The sequence below is a fragment of the Balaenoptera physalus genome, assembly GCF_965194825.1.
Source record: "Balaenoptera physalus genome assembly, chromosome: 8".
In the NCBI taxonomy this organism is placed as follows: domain Eukaryota; kingdom Metazoa; phylum Chordata; class Mammalia; order Artiodactyla; family Balaenopteridae; genus Balaenoptera; species Balaenoptera physalus.
In genome coordinates this window covers 123,208,407-123,231,802 of record NC_138887.1, presented here as the reverse complement: position 1 = coordinate 123,231,802, position 23,396 = coordinate 123,208,407, and the positions used below count along the sequence as shown (strand labels likewise).

Genomic DNA, 23,396 nt, shown 5'->3' with positions numbered 1-23,396 from the left:
ATGCAGGTCAGGTTCATTATGAGCGTGTATGGTACTTAGGGTGGCACGGGATGTGATGAGAAGCTCTTGTGAACTGGGTGCTCATATATCAAGAAAGATGGGATTGTTTCTTCTAGGTCTGTACATGGTAGGTGGCAAAGATGGGAAAGAGTGACAAGGTGGCATTAGAAGGTGGTATAAATTTAATTGAGAAAGACAAATGATATGCGAATTCCCAAGCCTTGGAGATTCCAAACACAAAGGCAGCAGTTTGAGTTATTATAGTTAATCCTTACTAGGTACCAGACATTGAGCTCGGCATGTTGCACGTATTAACTCATTTGGTTCTGATAACAACCCACGAAGTAGGGGTGTCATTAATAAACTCGTTCTACAAAGGAGGAAACTGAGGCACAGTGTGCTTTAGGCATTTGCCCAGGGTTACACAGTTGGTCAGTGACGGAGACAGGATTTGAGCCCAAGTGGTCTGCTGGTAGAGTTGGGGCTCTTAACGAGCTTATTATACTGTCTATCTCATAAACCGAACTTGGATATTTTTAAAAAGTTATTCTTATGGGTGCCAAACTCTTGGATGTTTATTATTGTAAGAAAAAAATTGAAAATTAGAACAACATTAGTTTGTTCTCCTATTTCTTAAAGTCATATACATCCACTCTAAAAAATTTGGAAAATACAACAAGGCACCAAGTATACAAGAAAAATAGTTCCCCGTAACCGTAGTCCTAGATAGGACAGTTCCTTTCAATTGGCCTTGCAAGGCTTGCTGTACATCGTCACAATAAGACCCCTTCCTGCTTCTACTCAGGGAGAGGGAGCGTAGCCAGACTGCCAGTGGGCTGTCTCACTTCCCTTCACAGCTCAGACCCCAGACACTTGCCAGCTGCCAGGTCATGGGGGCCCTTACTTCTCCTGCCTGCCTACGGCCTGGGTGAGAGGATTCACGGCTTGATCCTGGGGGTCTTCTTGTAGCCCTGAACCCAACCTGTGTGGGCCCTTGTTTGTTCTTACCTAGAAAGCCGTGTGAGCTTTCCATTCTTGTTGCCCAAAGCTTTCCAGAACTGCAGAGGTCTGAGATTTTATGGTACTTGCAAACTGACAGGTTAGTTTGCCAGACTCGCAGACTCTGGTTGTAGACACAGACTCCTGAGTCAGAGGCTTCATTTCTCAGCGTGCAGGCACAGGAGCCTCCTGTTCCTGTCAGTTCCCCGGGACCCCGAGCCCCATGGGGGTGATGCGGCCCAGGTGGGAGCTGTCCCCACAGTGGGCTCGTGTCATGGCTGAGGAGCCCTGCATTTAGGGAACCCGCATTATTTGTAATGGGGTACAAGCAAGCCTGCCTGCCCTGTGCTCTGCGGGGGGACCTTCTGTTTCACACTGTACGGTAAGCAGACCTGCCTCTACTGCAAAGACACCATCTCTGTCTTCCAAGGCTGTTTGCTGTACAGAAGTCTTTGCAAAGACAGTCCAGAATGCGGACTGCCCCTGCCTCTGCTTGTGAGATGCACAGAAGTGGGAGAGACCCCCGGAGCACTGCCTTCTAACACAGAGAGACAGATCTGATGAAAAACAAATTTAACTGCCAAGAAATACTTCTTACCAAAATATCAGAGGATGTGTGTAAGTCTTATTGGTGATTGGTTCCCCAAATTTATTATCATTATAACACTTAAACTTATTGTTACCTTGTAATTGCTTAATATAATAATTATAACATGTATTATTAAAATGCCCTTTTTTTGGACATCAGGACTCAAACAGTTCCAAGTAGCACTACTGTTGAGCTCGTACATCATAATACTTAAGACACGTGTTACATGTTTTGAGAGCTCTGATGTTCCCATCGGCTGGTCAGAGGCATGCAGGATTCGGGCTCCAGTCAGAGGCAGGAAAAGACAAAGCTGAGGGGGTGTAACACATGCACTCCAGAGCCTACTCTTTTTATCTGTTTTATTTATAGACTTTCCAGATAATATTTAATGTGTGATTAAAAGGTTCTTGCTTAGAAAGAGAGGAAGAGAGAAAAAAATCAGTGCTAAAAGGTAGTGGTCATGTTTTGGTATCCTAATGGTTTGAATGTGTTAAGTGTAGGTTCAGAGAGTTCTTCAGTAAGTAGGAGTGTATTTTTTAGTAGTGCATTTTGTGACTGTTCCTGTTTCATCTCACTTGAGTAATAGCTACTGTGAGATCTAATGTGTTAAATAAAATACAGGTCGTCATCACTCTGGTTTACCAGCCTCCCTTGCTATGAGTGTGTAAGGTGCCCTGACTCTTCCATTTGAAGACACATTTTAACCTGTCAGGGGCAGTCCTGGTAAGGCTGGACTAGGAAGAAAAGACCGCTTCAACTCTGAGTCATCATTTAGGGCTGGGAACACTTTGGCCGTGGCTTTAAGACATTTCCTTTCCTATTGAATTTGAGGAACTGGGGTGCTATGATTTAAGTGCAACCTGTTGCTGTAATTCAGAAATTAGAAAATAATATTTAGGGCAAAATTGAAATAAGTCTATGTTTTAGATTTTTATTTATAGTTCATATCTTTAAACTATTTTTAATATGGAAGGAAAGATTATATGACTTATTGAGAAACATGGATATACTTATAATTTTGTTGTGTTAGATGTTGTAAATTAGTGCATTACAGTATAAAATATCAACATGAATCTTTACATTTAGGTACAGGTTCAATCATTTGATGACTTTCTAAGAATATGAGAAAGTTTTGTTTTTTGTTTTTGCCTTATCCTGTAGGTATTGAGTTTATAAGTCTGGCCTGTCGTTTGACCCTGAGGTCAGAATTTGTTTTATATTTAAAACAAAATTGTGCATGATGATTCTTTATTATATTCCAGCCTCGTGGATTTAATGAAATTTCTATCTAATGTGGAGAAAGGGATGATATTTAATTGATATAAATACTGTCCATTTCCACGGTTTCTAAGGCTGGATTACCACGAGGAGTTCTTCGTCTGGACACTAGAGGGCTCTGGAGGCTGTGGGGAGCTAACAGAACCCCCGTGTTCTCTAGTAGATGGTGCTTTGTGCTTTCACCAAGTTGGGTGTTCACGGAACTGTTTGGCAGTATGCCTTAATTAGCCTTATATTCCCTTGATTAGAATCGCAGATAAAAATTTGTTAATCTACTTTCTTGGTGGAAAGTGTTAGGAAAGTAATTAATTGTTTAAAATGGTTCTGCAAAATGTTTTTATGAAGAATTGTTTTGGTACTTTCTTCAAAGCTTAATGGTGTTTTACATAATTTTGAAAAGTCAGCCTAAACGTTACAAACAGTAAACATTTAGTGTTTTTTGTCCTGCTAATAAATGTAAATTTCCTCCCCTTTCAAAGAATTTGTATGCTTTCATATAGACAGAAACCTAATTGTTCATGTGATGAAATAAAATAATAAAATTATATCTTTATTATATTTTTCAGGGAATCCGAGCCCGAATTTTAGAAACTCTGGTCATGCTTATTCTTCTGGCCTTGCTTATTCTTGGGATAGTGTGGGTAGCCTCGGCACTCATTGACAATGACGCTGCGAGTATGGAATCTTTATATGGTACGGATTGACTTGTTTAAACCAGTTTCTCTAGTGGAGACTACAGTTTGGAATATAATTACACATTCACTTTTTAAAACATTTTAATAGTTCTTTGTATAGTTAATCCTTGTTGTTAATTTACAAAATTAAAAAGTCTTTCGACATGTTTAAGGAAAGAAATGAATGTTTGTGTGTTTCTTGTATGTAGAATGAGCAAGCAGCTTTTCAGATTTTTTTTTCCTTTGGTTAATTGGTTTCTGTTCTTAAAATTCCATGGAGGCTCATTTTCTCCCTCCAAACAGGTTTTGCAAAAGGGTTATTTCCTGTTCTTCTGTTTTAGATCTTTTTATTGTACAATTTAGAAATTATATGGTTTAGTAGACTCAAATAGGCAATTATGATGTTTACTATACATTAATTTATTGTCAGTCTATATATCAATGTATGGTATTTTGGATGCACTAAAAGATATTTACATTTTTTAATAGATCTCTGGGAGTTCTACCTACCTTATTTATATTCCTGTATATCATTGATGGGATGTTTGTTACTTCTCTGTAAGTATTTTTCTGACATAATATTGATAATAAAGTAGAGTTGTTCTGTGTTCTAGAAAATTACAGACAAGTTTCCCGATGAGATTCCTTAACAGCTTGGAGATATTTTTAAAAGTTGGCCCTTAACTTTTTTTGTATATTCAAGATAAATTTTGATAAACTGAAACCTTGAAATTATACTTTTGTTCTTCTCTAAAGAAAGCCTCTTGCACAGAGTTGGAAAGAGAGAGGGGGGGGAGAGAGTCAGACATGCACGTGCCTCCCCCCCCATCACAACACTGGCTTCTACCTTTGAATGGTAATGGTGGAATTCTGTACGATGAGTTGGCAGTCTTTTTTTCACAGTTTGTTTTGTTTTACTTAAGGCGTCACAACATATCTCAGAGATGTTATAAGCAGATAAAAATAGGTAAAAGGATGTCAGGTTATAGTTGTCACTTTCGGATATTCTTGTCTGATACTCGATTCAGTTAGTACTTGAAACTTAGTCTGTTCTCTGGTTGGTTTTCTTTAATTTCTTTTAAGTGAAAATACTTATTATTATTCAGCTGCTAGAATCTGGCATATCCTACCCTTCCTTTAGTCTTCATGAATCTTTCCTTAAATATAAGAATGCCCGTCGTCTGCGCACGAACCCCTAGAGCTTCTCTAATGGTGACATTGAGGAGCCCTGTGACAAAACACTGCGAGAACCTAGATTGGAAACAAGCATTTTCCTACAACAGCAGTCTCTGAGTTTGCTTTATTTGGGCTGGCAGTTTCTCTCCTAACTCTGAAGTGAGCTCTCTCTGTTCTGCAGTGTGCACTCCAGTTGGCCTCTCCCGCATGTTCACAGTCATGGGGCAGCTGTTGGTGAAGCCAGCAGTGAGTATGATGTTGTAAACCATTTTGTTTGTTAAATAGACATTTTTACATTTGAACATCTTTTAGGTTCTAAACTAGCATTCAGAAACAGAAGGATATTTTTACGTGTTTATAACCCAAATTGTTATTGTTTTTATTTTAATCTTTTTCATCTTTGGAAACCAAATTTGCTTTTGCTCTTAAAATACTAACTATAGGCACTCAGCTAGAAATTCTTCTAGCAAATTTGAAGACAAAATGTACAGATATTTACAGGTATTTTAGGAGTCCATTATCTTATATCAAATGGTAACTCTTTTGTGTTTCAAAGTTTACTATATATATTCTTTGACTTACAAAGCAGTTATTTTCTGAAAATTTGTCTGCATATTATATCTTGATTAATTGAATTATACTTTTCCCTTTAATCTCAGAAATGCTGTATATTCATTTAAAAATAATTTTCAGTTGGTAGTAGTTTTGATGATTTGTCCCTAAGTTACTTGGGCCTCTAGCTATTTTGTCAAATATTTAATAAAATGACAATAATTCTTACCTGTATCTAGGCAATTGTCACATTGTCTTCATGGATCCTCATTGCCTGCAAGCGCAAGTCTAAGCTATTCACATGATACAAGGCCTTTCACAACTGTCCCCCGCTGAATTTGCCTGTAGCTGCCCCTGCCCCCATTGCTTCCCTGGTGACTCTGTTTCTAGCCAGTCTCACAGCTGACTTGCTGTGCCCAGAGCAGCCTGGATTCTTCCCCTTCCCAGGCATGTCGAAGGTCTTTCTCTCGCTTCTGCCTCTTACCTGCTTCAGCCACCTGACAGCCTCCTGAAGTCCTGGCTCTGAGACCAGCTGTATTTACTACCTGTCTTTGACCCTTGCCTCACTTCTTCTTTAAGCTAAAATAATCAAGCTCCTTCCTCTGCATTTCTCATATTCCCCTTTATATTTCACTAGTAGTATTTATGAAATTATTATGGTTATATGTTTTTCTTCCCTATCAGCATAATTCATCAAGGGAAAAAACTGAGAGAATATCATAGTAGACATTCTTTTAGTAAATGCTTGCTTAATTTTGAAAGTTTTTTTATAAATAATCTTTGTATTTTTAAAAAATAAAAATGGATTTTTAACCTGCTACATAAATGTACACACACTCAAATACAATACATGTTCTATTAAATCTTGAAATTTACTTCCCTCTTAAAGAGGTTTTGTGACATTGCATTCATTTAGTTTCTTCCTAATTCTCTGGATTTTTTGTTGTTGTTGTTGTTTTTGTTTGTTTTTTTGGTCTCTCTCTCCATTTCCACTTTCTTCCCCCTAAAATAGGCAAAAGTTTAAAGTTCTGTCCTTGGTCTAAAGGTGCTCTGCTCTGTTTTCCTGAGCACCTCTGCCACTTCCATATCACTTCTAAATGTCTAATTCTAGTGAGAAAAAGATAGTGAATACAAACTACAGTATATCTTAAGTGCTATAATTGAAGGCCCTATGGAGCTGAAAACTCAACAGATACAAAATCAAACTACTTACTTATCCAACCTCCCCAAGCTTACTTTCTCCCAAACTTGTCTATTATTAGTAACATCTTCAAACTTTTTAATGTTTGCCTCTTTTCTTGTTCCTAACATCCAATAATAATGGTTATTTATTCAGTAATTAAGTATATGCTGTATGCTTGCACTAAGTACTTTATTTACATGCATAATTTCATTTAATCCTGATGACAAACCCATAAGTTAGGGATGGCGTTCTTATTTTATGGTTGAATTATCTGTGGTTCAGGGAGATCAAGTAGCTTATACAAGATCACAGATCTGAGAGGATGAGGCAGGATTTGAACCCAGAGGCTCTTTTCAGAGCCTGGGCTCTGGACCACTCCTTGTTCTGCCATAAGCTCCAGAGTCATCGAGCAACTTTATTGCTAAGTGTACTTTGTACCTCTCCACCTGTATGTTTTGCTTGTCATTTCCTCTGAGCAAAATGCCTTTCCTCCTTTTGGTAAATGAAGCTATTGGGTAAGATGCTACTACCATCAAAACCATTTGCCAAGACTTCTTTCTTCCCAAATAGCAGCTGGGAATCTTTCTTCCTCTGAACTTTTGTTAACATTTTATTTTAGCTTCAGTTATGACATTACTTTCAATTCTATAATTTTTTTTTCTTTTTGATTTTTCATATCTCTCCTGGACACTAGAATATAAGCTGTTTGAGGTCAAGGACTAAGTCTGATCCATATTTAGGTCCCCATCAGCCCAGAGTGTCTAAGAGCACAGGCTTTGAAGACAGATAACTTTTCTTTGCCAAACCTTTGTTTCTTGGCATATTACAAGATGCAGCGAGAGCAGTCTGTTTTTCATAGGGTTGCTGTAGAATCAAGGGGATGAAGCACACCAGCCCTTACGCAGAGCAGATAATATCCCATATAATTGGTTACTGATTAGTAGGGTTTTTTGGTGGTTGTTTTTACTAGTGTTGTATACTGTGGTAGTGAGTGGTGTGTATGTTAGCACACTATTTTTCTAGGGTTCTGTCTATAGGAAGGTTTTCATAATACCAGTGTTTAATATTTGTGGAAATTTTTTAGTATATAATGATGATGTAAATGGAAAGTATTGATGGTAGTGATTTAGTTTATGGATTTCTTGTTTTACACATTATGCAGGTTAATGTAGATGAGAAAGCAGTGTTGGACTGGGTGATCTATTCCTCTGGCTCTATAATACTGGCTTGGGCGTAGAGATACTACTGCATGTAGCTTTCTGGATGTTTAGAATTCATACATTTGTGTGCCATTGAGAGAGTTGCAGAGTTCTTCAATTCTTTAAACTGAAAAAAATCAATTTAAATGTATGTAGATTTTGTGATAATCAGCTTTTGATGTGCTTAGTTATATACTAAGAATTTCTACTTAATTTGCAAGTAGAATAGTTTGAGCATTTTTAATTTAGATTCCTAGTAATTTGAATGGTTATCTAAATTATAGGCCAAATAGCCTAAATATTCTCGTAAGCACTACTTACGTAATGTATTATTCAATAGTTTGATGTTTAAATTTAGATTCTTGAGGACCTGGATGAACAAATTTATATTATTACTCTAGAGGAAGAAGCACTTCAGCGACGACTAAATGGTATGTATTTATTACATATTTAGACCAGAATAAAAGATTATTTAATTCAAAAAAGACAGATAATTGAGGGGAAAAATACAAGCCTCTCAGTACCTTGTGCTGTTGCCTGAGGCCAAGATGTCAGAGAAACACGTGAACTTCCCAGGTGAGAAGAGGTTTACTGAGGAGTCGCAGCACTTTGGTCAGGGTCCCATCTCTCCCTAACCGATATTAGCTGTAACCAGCAGGGTCAGTTCAGTGCTGAGACACTGGCCACTAAGGTATATCCCTCTTCTACCAGATCCTAACATATTGGAAGCATTATGACTTGTAGTTGCTGAGGTTCTGCAGATTTGCATGTTGTCTTAGTGACTGTAGTATCCCTACCTCATGTCTCTCCTGTTGAAATCTCTAATGCATGGTAAAAAGCAGTGTTTCTCTGACACTAAGGGGCCAAATTAGACTCTGTTGTACTTAGGAACTCTGTTGTCATTTGGGGATGCTGTTCATTGTTAGCTGATAACCATGTAAGCATGTCAAAGATGTTAAAATTTAATTTTTCATTACTGATCATTTTTGTCTTCAAATGATGAACCAATGAAGAAAAGAGTAATGACAGTTTAACAGAGAAATGACATAGTAAAATTTTCTTTGTTTTACTCAAATGAATTTCACCCTGCACTCTTTTCTCCTACAAAGTTTTTTTAAAATGTTGAAAACCTAACCACCAAGATCAGATTATTAATAGCTAACCATAATTCAAGAGTAGGTATAAAATGGAAGGTTACTTTAACTGTGAAATACTGAGAAATGGGAAGGAAAATACCTATTTTCTTCAGTTACAAATAGTGAATTTAAATCATCAACCCAAAAGTGTTGATAACATTTAGAGCTTTATTCTTAGATCAAAGAATTTCAGATTGTATCTATTCTAGAGAATTCTTGTCAGTAATAATTATATGCTTTGATACTGATAACTTTTAGACTGAAACTACAGGTATCTTTTATTCTTCTAACTTTATTAAAGCTACTTTAATATATAAGCCTATTTAATTTAAAAATTATAACTTTAATCAATACTGTCAGCTTTATCATATTTCATTAAAGTAGTTAATATTATAATGAATTTATCTTAGTTAGGTAATCATGCTGCTGTGTAATAAAACATGCCTGAATCATAAAGAATACATGTCCAGCTGCCTCCTGCAGTGTGTGGGGCTTATGTGTCAGCCTAGAAATATACTAGTTCTGCCTTACAGCTCAGGAGGCTAAGATCTAGGGAGGATAAAACACACTGCTCTGTGAATTAAAGAATTTGAATTAAGTCTAATCAAAGCAAACTTCCACATATAGCCTTTTCTCACTTTGTCCTTCAGCAGTGTGGAAAAAAAAGTCCCTCCAGAATCTTTCTAGATCCTTGGCTCCTCACATCAAAAGTGGTTCGTTATATCTAAAGAAATTGAAAAGGAGGACTTCCCTACTGGCACAGTGGTTATGAATCCGCCTGCCAGTGCAGAGGATACGGGTTCAAGCCCTGGTCCGGGAAGATCCCCTATGACATGGAGCAACTAAGCCCGTGCGCCACAACTACTGAGCCTGAGCTCTAGAGCCTGTGAGCCACAACTACTGAGCCCGTGTGCCACAACTACTGAGCCCATTCGCGTAGAGCCTGTGCTCCGCAACAAGAGAAGCCACTGCAATGAGACGCCCGAGCACCGCAAAGAAGAGTAGCCCCCGCTCGCCGCAACTAGAGAAAGCCTGTGCACAGCAACGAAGACCCAACACAGCCATAAATAAATAAATAAATAAATAAATAAATAAATAAATTTATTTATTTAAAAAAAAATAAATAAATTTATTAAAAGAAAAGAAATTGAAAAGGAAATACTTGCCAGAAGTTTAAGGTATTATATGATGAGGCAAAGCCAAAATAAACAAAACTCTCCAGCTAGCACAAAAATGTTATAGTTTGTAGAGGATTAGGATGGTATGATAGCTAATGCTAAGGGTAATTTTATTTTCTGCCGTTTTGGGAAGCCATGCACTACTTCTGACTGCTCTGTTGGTAGGTTGTCATTAAAATCTTTCCAGTGAGACTCTTTGTTGGGATAAATGCTATAGTTTTGCTGTTTGCTGTTGATTAGCACTATGGACTGTTTCAGGTAGAAAATAATAGGCTTGTAACATAAAGCGTTCTATGGCAAAATGGACATTTTGACTAACATAGACTAAGAATTGTGAGCTTCAGTAAAGTATATTTATCAGTATGTGCAGAGGAAAAAACCAAGATGGGACAAAACTGTATTTTATGATTTGCTATTTTTTAAGAAAATATAGATCATGGGAGGTTAGTAATGGAAGTCACCCCATGGATTTTATTTTATTTTTTAAAAATTTATTTATTTTTGGCCGCATTAGGTCTTCACTGCTGCGCGTGGGCTTTCTCTAGTTGCGGTGAGTGGGGGCTACTCTTCCTTGCAGTGCGTGTGCTTCGTTGCGGTGGCTTCTCTTGTTGCAGAGCACGAGCTTCAGTAGTTGCAGAGCACGAGCTTCAGTAGTTGTGGCACGTGGGCTCGAGAGCACAGTCTCAGTAGTTGTGGCGCACGGGCTTAGTTGCTCCGCGGCATGTGGGATCTTCCCGGACCAGGACTCAAACCCGTATCCCCTGCACTGGCAGGCAGATTCTTAACCACTGTGCCACCAGGGAAGCCCCCCAGGGATTTTATTTAATCTAGTACTATGTCAAGTGTATTCTGTTGTAACAGTTATTTTATATTTTAAATTATTTTTAAAAAGTGAAGTTTTAACTTTTTTACTCTGGGCTATTAAAAAGAATTGCAGGATAGAGTAAAAGATTTTTAAAAATACAGATTGTAGCGGTGATTCACCCCAGAATTTGTGGTGGTGTTTGCTAAGGGCACATTGAGTGTGCTTTCTTGGTTTGCGTGGGCTGTGACGCGCATTGCATGAATCTTGAATCTTGGGAACATCTGCATGGTTTGCTCTGATCCCAGCTTTACAGTTATCTGGAAAAAACATGATACTTAATATCAAGAGGTGCTTTACTGTGGGACTAACACTATTTTTTTCTGGAAGATAAGATGACTTGTTGTGGTAGTTATTATATTCCTGGAGTTGGGTTTTCATGCCTGGTGTTTAAGTTATCAGTGTAGCTTTAGGATGGGCTGCCTGCCTGTGACTTCTCCATTGCTTCTCATTGACACTTGATGGTGCTAGAGGTTTTGTTCTTGTTAATATTATTGTTATTTCATAAAATACAGTAATAAAATAAAGCTAACAGGTATACTGTTATAAAGAAGCCATCCTGTTACCAGTCTGCTCCACTCTTTCTCCTCCCTTTTCTGTTTACTGCACATCTTCTTCTAAGCACCAGACATTGTGCAGGTGAATTTAGAACCTGAGTCTCAAGATCATGGACTAGTTAACTGAAGAACAGGAAAAGAAACGGTGAGACTCTGTGAAGGTTGTGTCCAGCGCTGAAAGACTTGGAAAGAAATGGAGGGGACTTGTATGTGATCCTGGAGCAGGAGGGAGCCCGAGCGCCACGCCATCTGGCTAAGCCCCCTTCCCTCACGTCCACCTACCCTGGCAAGAGTAAAGTGATGTCCCCAGAGCTCGTGCGGCTCTGACAAGACTCCTGCGCCTTCCCGCCCTCGGCACTTGGGACCCGCAGAGATAATGGGTGCGTTTTGCTCTTTGCCCCTTTCTGATGGCTGGCATGAGGAGCCTGGGATTTCCAGTTCTTTACATCTCAGACTCTGTGTTCCCCATGTCTCTTTTTGTCCCATTTCTGCCCCAATTTCCCACTGTCCCCTAGCTCGTGAAACTTTCTGCTTTAGCGTGTGGAGCTGAGCGCTGACTCAGAACCCTGAGAACCTCAGAACCCTGGATGCTCAGCCTTCGCCCTCTTGCGTGAAGCACCGTGGTTCCTCGGGAGCCCCCTCGGTGGGAGCTCTGTTTCCCCACAGCCGCATTTGCTCCTCCTAGAGTTTGGCTGGGCTCCTCTTGCTCTCTTTCAGACACTTTGAATCTCACGTCTTTAGACCTGGACCTGATTGATGCCTTCTCCCCTTTTCAGGCACCCCTCCCATCCCAGGCTGTTCCTGCGCTCTCCTGGAGGACGTTGTTTTATCTCCACATTCATGATCATTCTCTCTACAACACCTATCATAATTCTTGGTGGTTTCAGTGTCCCAGTACTCTGGGAGCTCCTTGACCTCTCTCTTCCAATGATCTCCCTCAGCTGCTTATTGCCTGGGATTATAACGCAGGCCTTGTCATGAGGGGGAGCTCAGGTTCTTGCATAATCTCAAAATCAGTCCTCCTCCTCTCCAGCTCTGATTTTTCCAGCTCACTTCCCACAGTTCTTCAGTATTGAGACTTAACGTGTCATTTATTTATCCTAATAACTTTTCATTACCATCCCCACCCTTTTCCATCATACCCTTGCTTTGTCACAGTTTAAATTCCTGGGCCGTCGTTATAACCGGTCCCTTGTTATAACCGGTCCCTCACGTGCACCCTCAGTCCCCTTTCCTTCTCACTTTGTTTTACTCATGCCTGGCAAGACTCCAGCCTTGCTTCCAGCCAGCTCTGGATGTCCTCTGCACTCACGTCTGTTCACCTCTGACCGTGACTGCCTGGCCTTTCTTTATGTGCATGACCGTAGGTTCTCCTCGATGACTATTTATATCTTCTCTTTTCTCAGACCTTCTTCACTGTCACTCTCAGATGATAACTTTGCTTTCTATTTTCTTGAGGAAATAGAAGCAATTATGACAAAACTTGCACGAGCGTTTCCCTTTGTGTGGATTCACCTGCCTGCAGCTGCCCCTGCTTGTGCTGCCTCTTCTCCTTACACTGTGGCTGGATTGTCCCTGCTTCTGGCTACGGTTGGCCCTCCCCTCTTGCACTGGATTCTGTCCCTTCTCACTGATTCTAGGACAGAACTCTAGCCGTTCTACATTTCTCTTACAAAATCAGTTTTTCACCAACTGGATCATTTCCATCAGCATAGAGAATTACTGTGATTTTTCTCAACAGAATGAAAGACCAAGTGAAAGAGAGGAAGGAAAGGAAGGAAGTGTCGATGAAAAACTAATCAGTTGATCTAAGAAAGAAATGGAAAATTTTATTCAAACCAAATTGAGGATTATAACTTGGGAACAGTCTCTCAGAAAACTCCAAGAACCGTTCCTCCTCTTAGAGGTCAAAGCACAGTTGTGTAAGTTTTTGAGACAGAGGGCTGTACATTAAATGACGTATTGTGAACAATTTATACAGTCCAGACCTACACATACAAAGTGAATGGTGGGTAGTGGGTAATCGCGGTCCTTTACAGGGTTAAGAAGGAAGGTTATCTCCTAAGGAGTCGTCTTGTTGGTGCCAGGAGAACGTTGCTCTTTATGGTTGAGCAGGTATTTCTGCGGATGGGGCCGTGTGGTCAATGCATAGTGCAGATACATGGTGCACAGTGTGGGGAGAGAGGCGGCCAAAGGGCAGAGAAAACTTTTTATGTTAAAATTTTCCTTGACTTGCCTTAGAATACAAATTTTTGTTTCCTCAGAAGGAAGGAAAGCAAATCAATCTATCTTGACCTCCTACCCAGTCCAGCTCACCACCTCATTGCTTTCCCACTTCTATAGCGGAACTCCCAAGGGTTGTATTCTTGTTGGCTTCATTTCTGTGCTTTGAACGTTGGGCTTTGAACTCACTTCTGCCTCCACGACTCTCCCGAAGTGCTGGTGCCAGGTTGGCCACGAGTTCAGAGTCCTCATCGTACACTCCCCTCTCCTTGAAATAGTTTTATTCTGCTTGCTTTTCAGTTTGCTGCTCTTTCCTTGTCCTTCCACTTAATGGGCTGCTGCCTCTCAGCCTACTTTGCTGAGTTTTCTCTGTGTGCATTCCGTCTTCACACGGGTCTGCCTCATGCCTCGGTCCTTAAACCTCTCTTTTCTGTTTGCCTGCCCTCCTCTGGTTGTGTCCTTTGGCCGCATGGCTTTATACCACCTGTGTGCTGCTGACCTCCAGCTGTGTAGATCCAGCCTCCTAGTAGACACTCCACTGGGCTAATTGGCATCTTGAACATATCTAGTCCAGGATCAACTAATTCCGCCTCTGTTAGAGTGGACCCATCCCTGTAGGTGGCAAGTCCATTCCTCCAGGTGCTCAGGCTAATTCCTTGGCGTCTCTTTCTCTTAATTCCCATGTGGATTCCTTCGCAAAGCTGTCAGCTCTCGCTTCAAAGCCTCTCCAGCATCTGACCACGCCTCACCACTTGCACTGTCACCACTCTGGTCTGAGTGGCCGGTCACCTCTTGGTTAGATTCTGTAGTTTCCTAGTGGTCTGCCTGCATCCATCTTTGGCCTTGTGAGTCAAGGAGAGCGCTTGAAAATGTAAGTCAGATCTCACTCGTTGGCTCCCCGTCTGTAGCTTCTGCATCCTCTGGCTTCCTCTCCTGCAGTCTCCTTGCTGTTCTTTTCTCACGCGGCCTGCCCCACCTCTGCCTCCTGCCTTTCAGGTCTTTACCTAATGGTCCCCTTCTCGGTGGGCTTTCCCAGGCTGTGAGCCTTGTGGCTGTGATTTCGTAGTGCCAGGCCCACCTCCACCCTGGCACTTCTTTCCCCCTTCCTGCTTTATTGTTTCCATGGCACTTTCCAATCACTGACATGCTGCTCACTTTTCATATATTGCCCATCTCTCCACCTGGAACAGGAACTCCACAGGGCAGGGATTTTTGCTTGTTTTCTTCCTGATCCTCTGATACTGCCAGACATGTGGTGGGTTGGTAGTAAATATTTGTTGCATGTGTAAATGGATAGATGAAAAACACGCATGGTGGATGGTTGTCATTTTACCATAGATGTGAAGAAGGAAGAAGTAAAATTTGGTGGTAGCATAAAAGACAATCACATGGAAGAGTATTTAGGAAAGCCCATACTAGAGACCTCTGGAGACAAACCAAGATTGAGGGGCTGGAGGTGTTAGTGAAGAAGCAGAAATAAGGTGATTTTCCCCTATTGTTAAGGCATGAAATAGGAGCAGTCACAGTCCATTTCTACTCCAGGACCCCTGAAGAGTAGCCCAGCAGAAAGTCTCATTACATTAATCGTGGTAGAAAATCTTCTGTAATTCCTTCCCAGGATTAAGTTATATATTTATCATTAGCCTGTTTAAGTGTTTAAGTTATGCAACAGCATTAATTGAAATAATTAGCTTTTGTGTGTATAGCCTATGGGTGTACTGGGTACCTTTAGAAGCACCATAATGAATAGGAATTATTTTTTGTTGTTTAAGTTCAAAACCTTCACAGTTCTTTTAATGTAATTTATTTAAAAATATTATAGCCTTTGAACTTAATGATTCAATTCAGTTTTGTTAGGTACTATTTTCATCTTCATGATAAAAAGTTAGTATATCACTTTTGGTGGCAGTTACTTTCCTGCTTCATTCTAATCTTTTTTTTTTAAAGCTTTTTCTATTGAAGTTGATATTGATTCTTTATTTTTAAGAGCACAGAAGATGTACTTGTTTCATTTTTGCTGAGTGTCATGTTGCAGTACCTTTGTATTCTGAAAGGTAAAGGATTGAAAAAAACGACATACCTGAATTTTTTGTGGAACTAAGTGACCTGTCAGAAGCATTTTGTCACCATCAGTCCTTGAATCTTGCTATTTATAACAAAGCTGAGTTTGCCAGGCAGTCTATGCTTGCTTTAGAGTTCTAGCATCCTGTCGGAAGCTTTCCCATTGTCATTGGCAAGACAGTTAGCTATATGATGTCTTTCACATAACACCTGTAATGGTATAAGGAAGCTTATGTTGGGTTTTATCTCATGTCCGCTATGTTACTTTCATCTTGACTTTCCTTAGGCATTCTTCTGTAGTCTAGCAATGGTTATTCTGTTGGTTATACCACTGAAGTGAGACTGTCTCAGATTTAGCAGACTCTGGCCCACTTCGAGAAATGTTTGGGCTTAGTTAGACAGGCTGAAGGTGATCAAATATCAGCTTTCATCACAAACATACATAGCAAAGATTGTTGACGCTGAATGACCCTTTTTTGGGCAATACTGTGATAGAAGAAAATATTTAGTAATATCTTGACTTTATGAACTAACAGAAAAGAGTATTAATTCTACTGGTAATACTAATTAAACGGTTTCTAATAAGGTATCAAAATTTGGGTCCAAGGTTCTGAAACTGTGAGAGACACCTTGTTAAAATTTATTCAGTTTCTTGGGCCATATAATCACTTTTCATGACAATAAAATATGACCCAGATAATGAGATGATGAAGGGATGAAATGAATTGACTGAAGAGATACAGTATTAGTAGATGAGGAATCCTTTGGAATAACAAACTATAGAATAATTTAAGAGTTAAGTACCATATATTCTCTGAAATTTAGAGAAAGAGATTACTCTGTATAGATGATCCAAATTTGTTAGCAGAAGATGAATTAATGCATACGAGCTGCTTGTTCAACCACACTTATGTGGAGGATGGTGTTCCCGAGAGTAGCACATGTAAAATAGTCTTAGCATCTTATCTAGCTTAAGATCTACCAATAACTTATAGCTAAAGTAGAAGAAAAAAGGCCAAACCATTACTTTAATTGTACATAGCTTCATATAATGTTCCTAAAGCTGATTGTTTAATACTCTCCATCTTGCTTGTGGTCATTTATAATCAAAGTATTGTGCATTTTCAAAATTGTGTTGAATATCAAAAGTCTCATATTACTTGGTTCTATAATTAGCCATATTTTTGTGGATACGTCAGAAGTAAATAGAAACTATTATTTTAACAAATGTTAGCACTGCAAATGGAATAGAAATAGAGTTTTTGAGTATGCGGGTTGTCTGTCTCCTCTGTAGATGGTAATGGTATTTGTTCATGCCCAGATAGATGCTTTAGAGATTTCATGGCCAGGCTTCAGTTTTCAGACTCTTTCTGGGGTCTGTCTCGTCATCAGCGGCTGTATGGTGTACAGTAATTGGTGTTTGCTTAGGGGATGGAGACTGTTCATTCTATGAATTATTAGGAGTCTTGGGCTTTAACAACTAACTTGTTTGTCTGAGTGACTAGAAATAATGAAAAGTGCTTGAGTGACCTCACGTTCTTGGTGATAGAAATAACTTTGGTCAATTTAAAGTACTAAGTATAATGAAAATTTTAAAGAGTTACTTAGATAACAGATTTTCTAATCAGCTTTCTTTTGGCTATATGCTAAATTTAAAAGTTAAATGAAAAAATAATGTTTATACTAGAGGTATCTATTTCCAAGTAGTATTCATTATGGGACTAAGTTTAGGACACTGAATTGTTTATGGTACTGAATTGTTTAGGGAGATTGTTTTATTGCTTCATATTCTTTGAATTGTTTACATACCCAGTTGGAGATTTATGTTTGTTTTTAAAAATATAACATTATACATTTTACATTAAATAATTAGTGTCTGTCCTTTAACATATGAATGTATGTCAGTTAAGGCTCTCTTACATATTAAGAAAAGGTGTGGGCTTCCCTGGTGGCGCAGTGGTTAAGAATCCACCTGCCAATGCAGGGGACATGGTTTCGAGCCCTGGTCCGGGAAGATCCCACATGCTGTGGAGCAACTAAGCCCGTGCTCCACAACTACTGAGCCTGTGCTCTAGAGCCCGTGCTCTGCAACAAGAGAAGCCACCGCAGTGAGAAGCCTGCGCACTGCAACGAAGAGTAGCCCCTGCTCACCGCAACTAGAGAAAGCCCACGCACAGCAATGAAAGACCCCACGCAGCCAAATATGAATAAATAAATAAGTACCTAAAAAAAAAAAAAAAGAAAAGGTGTAAGGACAGCTTAATTATTGAAGAAGTGCTGGACTTTGGGAAATTACGTTATCTTGCAAGCAAAATATTTTCAATACCACAATAGTTTTTCAGTTTAAGAATAAAGCTGGGAAAAGTTGCCTTCAGCTATTAGTTTTCCTGAATCCAAAGAGATGGGTGGGGCAGGATCAAAAATACTCATTTGATCAAAGTTATTGGCTCTGAAGGTATTCTTACCTGTGAAAGATGAAAGGTGTTGTTTTTATTGCATGCTAGTAACAGTGTAATTTTGAACTAATTGGTGGTGAACTGCCAATCACCTAGGGGGAATGCAAATAGATACTCTTACAATTTCCTTTGAGGTAGTGAAGTCTTAGTTGAGGCTGGAAGGAAAACAGAATAATACCGTTAAATTGACCTTAAATGAGCTGCTTTGTGGTTTTCTTGGTGAATCCCTTTTTATTTTTCATGACTAGTCCAAACAGGTTTTGTCTACCAATTTGACTTATTGACTAGACAATGCTGACATTGAATATTTTAGATTCATTTTGAAGTAAAGTAATGATAATACAGTTCTTTAGGATATCTTGATCACTTTGTTGCTGCAGCTTAAATTTGTGTAACATTCCAGAATTGTTTGCAGTGTATCATGATTCCTTACAAGAGCCATCATTTCCTTCCAGTCATTTATGATAGGATATTCCGCCCAAACAAGCTTACTTTTCTCACTTAGGTAGTGAGATATATAGTAAAGGATGGTGGTGTCTTTGAAAACTGTGTTATTCCAGATGAATCTAGTCATTTAAAAAAGGCGTAATTTCTTTGAGGACAATAAGAATGTATTCTTGATTTTAGTATGCAACTCAGTCAGTGTTTATTAACTACGTATTGTGTGCCTAGCATTGTGTCACCAAAAAATAAACACACAGTGTTATAGAAATATCACTTTAGTTATTTTCCTTTGAAAACATTGATTAGTCTAGACATCTGTATTGAGCTTTGTAGACATCACACCCACAAAGTAGGCATTTATGTCTTTTCACTTAATTTTACATTGGCAGCAGGAATACTGTCTACTCTGATTCCCTTTCAAAATTCTGAATATTCATCAGATTATTTTTTCTAGCAGTGAACTGGTTACTGGAATAATGCTTTTCTTCACAAGTATAGGGAATGAAATGTAGTTTGGAATTGTATTTGTAATTTATCAGATATAGAAGTTAAATGAGCATTAACTACAGATACATGCCATATAATTTGTAAAGAAATGGGATAAAAAGTAAAATATACTTATCTCTAAGACTATTATATTCAAAGATACTTGAAAATCTTATAATGCTATGCCATCTTACTGTAAATTTCTTTGTCATACAGAAATATCCATTAATTCTGTAACTTAAATGTTTCTGTTTTTGTTTTGGCTGCTAAATTTGTAGTCAAAGTTTAGTAGTTTTGGGTCACACTACCTGAATACATCTATACTATCTTTACCCCTGTTCTCTTATAAACTATATACTGGCAAGTAAAATGATGAAACTCATGAGCTCTGGAAATAGTGTATAACATTTCAGTGGTTTCAAGACCTCAGGTTCTCCAAAAGAGAGAGAGTATTGGATTTCTCTCTCTTTAGTGATGGACGGAAGTGAGAAAGGAAATGCAGTGGGGAATACTTACCTTTCTTAGAAACCTGGGGTAAGACTGAAGTTTTGTGATTCCACAAGAGGGCTTAGTGCATTTGTACCCTGCTGCCTTGGGTTGTTGGCCTGAATCCTCCCTTCAGTCTTTCTCCCTTTGAGAAAGGAGCGCTATTTGTATCTTGAGAGATGCCAGAGCACTGAGTCGTCTTTCTCCTGAGTCAATATTTCTGGTCAGTTCATCTGTACTCCCCAAGAACAAAAATTACTGGGCCCTCCAGATGTTTTGTCACTGTTTGAGCGACTGTCTGCCCTGAGTAGGTGTGAAGGGAAGAATAGCGGCAGATACAGAAAAGTTACCATTCGCTTAGGACTGAGTGACGAAGGCCGAGATGAATAGCGAGAAAATGTGATTCCAACTGAAGTTAACTAATGGGAGAGACAAATAAGAATTTGTAATTAGCCCCCAAAAGTAAATACCAGTTTTCAAAGAGATGTAATTAGAGTAGAAAAAGGATTGCCTAGAATGTGGGAAAAACATTAAAAATTCAGTAGACAAAAGATGTGACAGTCCTTGTGGTAGACAGAATAGTGTCGCGCGAAGGTACCCAAGTCCTAACCCCAAGAGCCTGTAAACATGACCCCTTACATGGCAAAAAGGACTTTGCAGTGTGATTAAGTGAGGGGGGTCTCGAGATTATCCTAGGTGATCTGATAGGCCCGGTGTCATCACAACATTGTTTTTTTAAAATAAATAAATTTATGTATGTATGTATGTATGTATGTATGGCTGTGTTGGGTCTTCATTGCCATGTGTGGGCTTTCTCTAGTTGCGGCGAGCGGGGGCTACTCTTTGTTGTGGTGCACGGGCTTCTCATTGTGGTGGCTTCTCGTTGCGGAGCACGGGCTCCAGACGCGTGGGCTTCAGTAGTTGTGGCGCGCAGGCTCAGTAGTTGTGGCTCGCGGGCTCAGTAGTTGTGGCTTGCGGGCTCTAGAGCGCAGGCTCAATAGTTGTGGCACATGGGCTTAGTTGCTCCGCGGGATCTTCCTGCATCAGGGCTTGAACCCGTGTCCCCTTCATTGGCAGGCGGATTCTTAACCACTGCGCCACCAGGGAAGTCCCACAGCATTGTTATAAGTGAAAGATGAGGCAGGAGGGTCAGAGAAGGAAATGTGGCAGTGGAAGCAGAGGGTGGAGTGATCTGAAAAAGGGACTTTAAGCCGAGGAGTGCTGGCAGCCTCCAGAAGCTGGAAAAGACAAACAGATTCTCCCCTAGAGTCCCCAGAAGGAACACAGTCCTGCTGACACCTTGATTTTAGACTTCTGACCTCCAGAACTGTAAGATAATACATTTGTATTGCTTTAAGCCACTAAGTTTGTGGTAATTTGTTACAGTAGCAATAGAAAAATAATACAGTCCTTCTGCAAATTGAATTAATCATCTGGTAGAATCAAGTGGAATAACTATTTCGTGTCACAGAACAAAAGAACAAAGAGAAGGAGATCACTAATGAAATAATAGACATGGACTACAGAGCTAATATACCTAGTCTAAGTAATAGACTTCTAGGAGAAGAAAAAAGAACAAGTAGGAAAAAGTAAATAAATAATAGAAGAACTGGTCAGTGAGCTGAGGAAAGACTTGAGTGTACATTAAAAAAGTCACAGAGTCCTAGGCAAGATTATTAAGCAGGAAATAAACAGATCCAGAGTTATACGATTCACGAATTCCAAGAATAATGATGATAATAATAAAAAAGATTTACAAGCTTTCACATAGAAAAATTACTTACATAGGAGAGAGAGACCAACATCAAACTTCCCTTTTATAACCTGTTAAGGATTATTAAATAATCTGTAGTCTTAGGGGGGCAGGGAAGATTGCAATTAAAAACTCATATATTTCCAAAGATGTCATATATCTTATTAGGGCCCCAAAAGACATTCATTTATTTATTCATTTTATAGCTGTATATTTAGTAACTAGGTACTCTTCTAGTCATTAAGGATATGGTGGCTTCCGTACCATTGGAAAAATTTAGTAATAATCTCAAACTAAATATTTTTAAAACAATCTCAGCACAGTCCAGAACTTAGGAGGAGGGGTGAGTGGAAAGCAGTGAGAGAATGGTTTTAAAAAAGTGTTGTGAAAGCTTCACCTTAGTGTGGGATAAGTTACCTAGTAAGGTTTCCCTGTGGGGTTAGGTTGAAAAAAACATAAGTCTAAGTATATGTGTTAAGAATGAGAAAGTAACCACTGAAGTGTCAAATTAACATGAGTAAAAGGATAAACAGAAATTCCACTTGCTAGGGAAAGAAGAAATAATGAACAAAATAAAATAAACAGAAATTATAAAATTACATGAAAGAAGAAAGCACCAGTCTTCATAATAGACCAACTTGGGGATGGCAGAATTCAGTCCCTGGATGTCACTGTTGAGCTGCTGGAAAACCCACTTTGAAGCCCACTCTGTGTGTAATCTTCCAATTACATGAAATTATTTTCTTATTTTTTAAGGTACTTTGAGTTGAGTTTTCTGACTCAGCAGAAAGCATCCTAATAATACCCCCCATTTCACAGATGAGAACACTGAGGGTCAGAGAAGTATAAACCTAAAAGAAGGAAAACTTGAGAGGAGAAAGCCATAAAAAATTTTTGAAATTTAACAGACCTGAGAGAATTTTGGAAGTAACTAATTTAGCAGACCCAAGAAAGCTGAATCCTAAGCCATCTGTGCTTGATTTATATTCCAGAATCCCTTAAAGTCCCCAAAAGTGGTACTACCAGACACCTGTGAAAGTGGGGATAAAGTGGGACAGGTTAAGATAAGGAGGATTGGTGAAAAGCCTGCTTATGAAGCGATTTGATCCCCACATCTTTCCCCTCCATCCAGGGTACCAGACCACTGCCTCTTCCCCACCTCAGCAGTAGAGGGAGGGTTATTCTCCAGAGAAGGTGAGACTGTGGCCTGGGCACAGATGGGGGGAGTGGAGGATGGGATGAGTGCTTACAGACTAAATGTGTGAGCTCCCATCTCCCTTCACCTGGACAACCAAGCTTTAATACCCCAAGAAGGAGGTCAGAGAGTCTTATCTGGGGAATCTGTCTACCCAGGAGGAAAGCCTCACACCCTGCTAGCAGTTGGGTGTCCATGAAAAACGCAGCTTGATTACCCAACAGGAAGTCTTGTCAGGTGCCACCCATGCAATCTTAGAGTTTCAAATTATCATTTTTAGTGCTTCCTTCTTAAATATGAACAGACGACTAAGCCTTACCATACTTAAGAGAAAGACCTCTCATGGGAAAGTAGGGGCCAAAACAAACAAACAATAAAGAACCCCAGGGGGAGACGGAATATGCACAGGATAAGCAAAAAGTAAAATCTATCATCAGTATCCTGCGAGAGACTGAGATTGCATCCATGAGAAGAGCCAGGATTCCATTAAAAATGGAATAGCTAGTGAACAGAAAGGGCCTCTTGAAATTTAGAAATGATAATGTATCTAAAAGATTGGAAGTTAAAGAAAATAGGTCAAAAATGACAACCACAGGGAAGAGTTAAGAATAGTAGAGGACCAGTTCAGGAGATCTAACATCCAACTAACAGAATTCCAAGTGGGGAGAGGAGAGAAAACAGGATGGAGGAAATGACAAAGTCAAGAAAATTTCTCAGCTCTAAAGGACAAGAACTTGGAGATTGAAAGTGCTCACTCAGTGCCCAACATGGAACATGAGAGTGACTCACCGACACTGGGACAAAGGCCGACACGTTCTCTCAGGGAGAATGAGAAGCAGTTCACACTCAGGTCCAGGAGGAAGAAGAGCTTCAGACTTCTCAGAGCTGACACTGGAAGCTGGGGGGCGG

At 39.5% G+C, this 23,396-nt stretch overlaps 1 protein-coding gene across 11 annotated transcripts in view; it reads left to right on the top strand.

Moving 5' to 3' along the window:
- LMBR1 (limb development membrane protein 1) overlaps nt 1-23,396 on the top strand; it is a 163,417-nt gene that overhangs the window by 75,333 nt on the left and 64,688 nt on the right. For all 11 annotated transcript variants that reach the window (XM_082472642.1, XM_082472636.1, XM_082472635.1 and 8 more), the window contains 4 exons: nt 3,433-3,559; nt 4,030-4,098; nt 4,898-4,962; nt 8,009-8,081. In XM_082472642.1, coding sequence (XP_082328768.1) covers nt 3,433-3,559; nt 4,030-4,098; nt 4,898-4,962; nt 8,009-8,081 — 334 coding nt within the window. The remainder of the gene's footprint in view (nt 1-3,432; nt 3,560-4,029; nt 4,099-4,897; nt 4,963-8,008; nt 8,082-23,396) is intronic.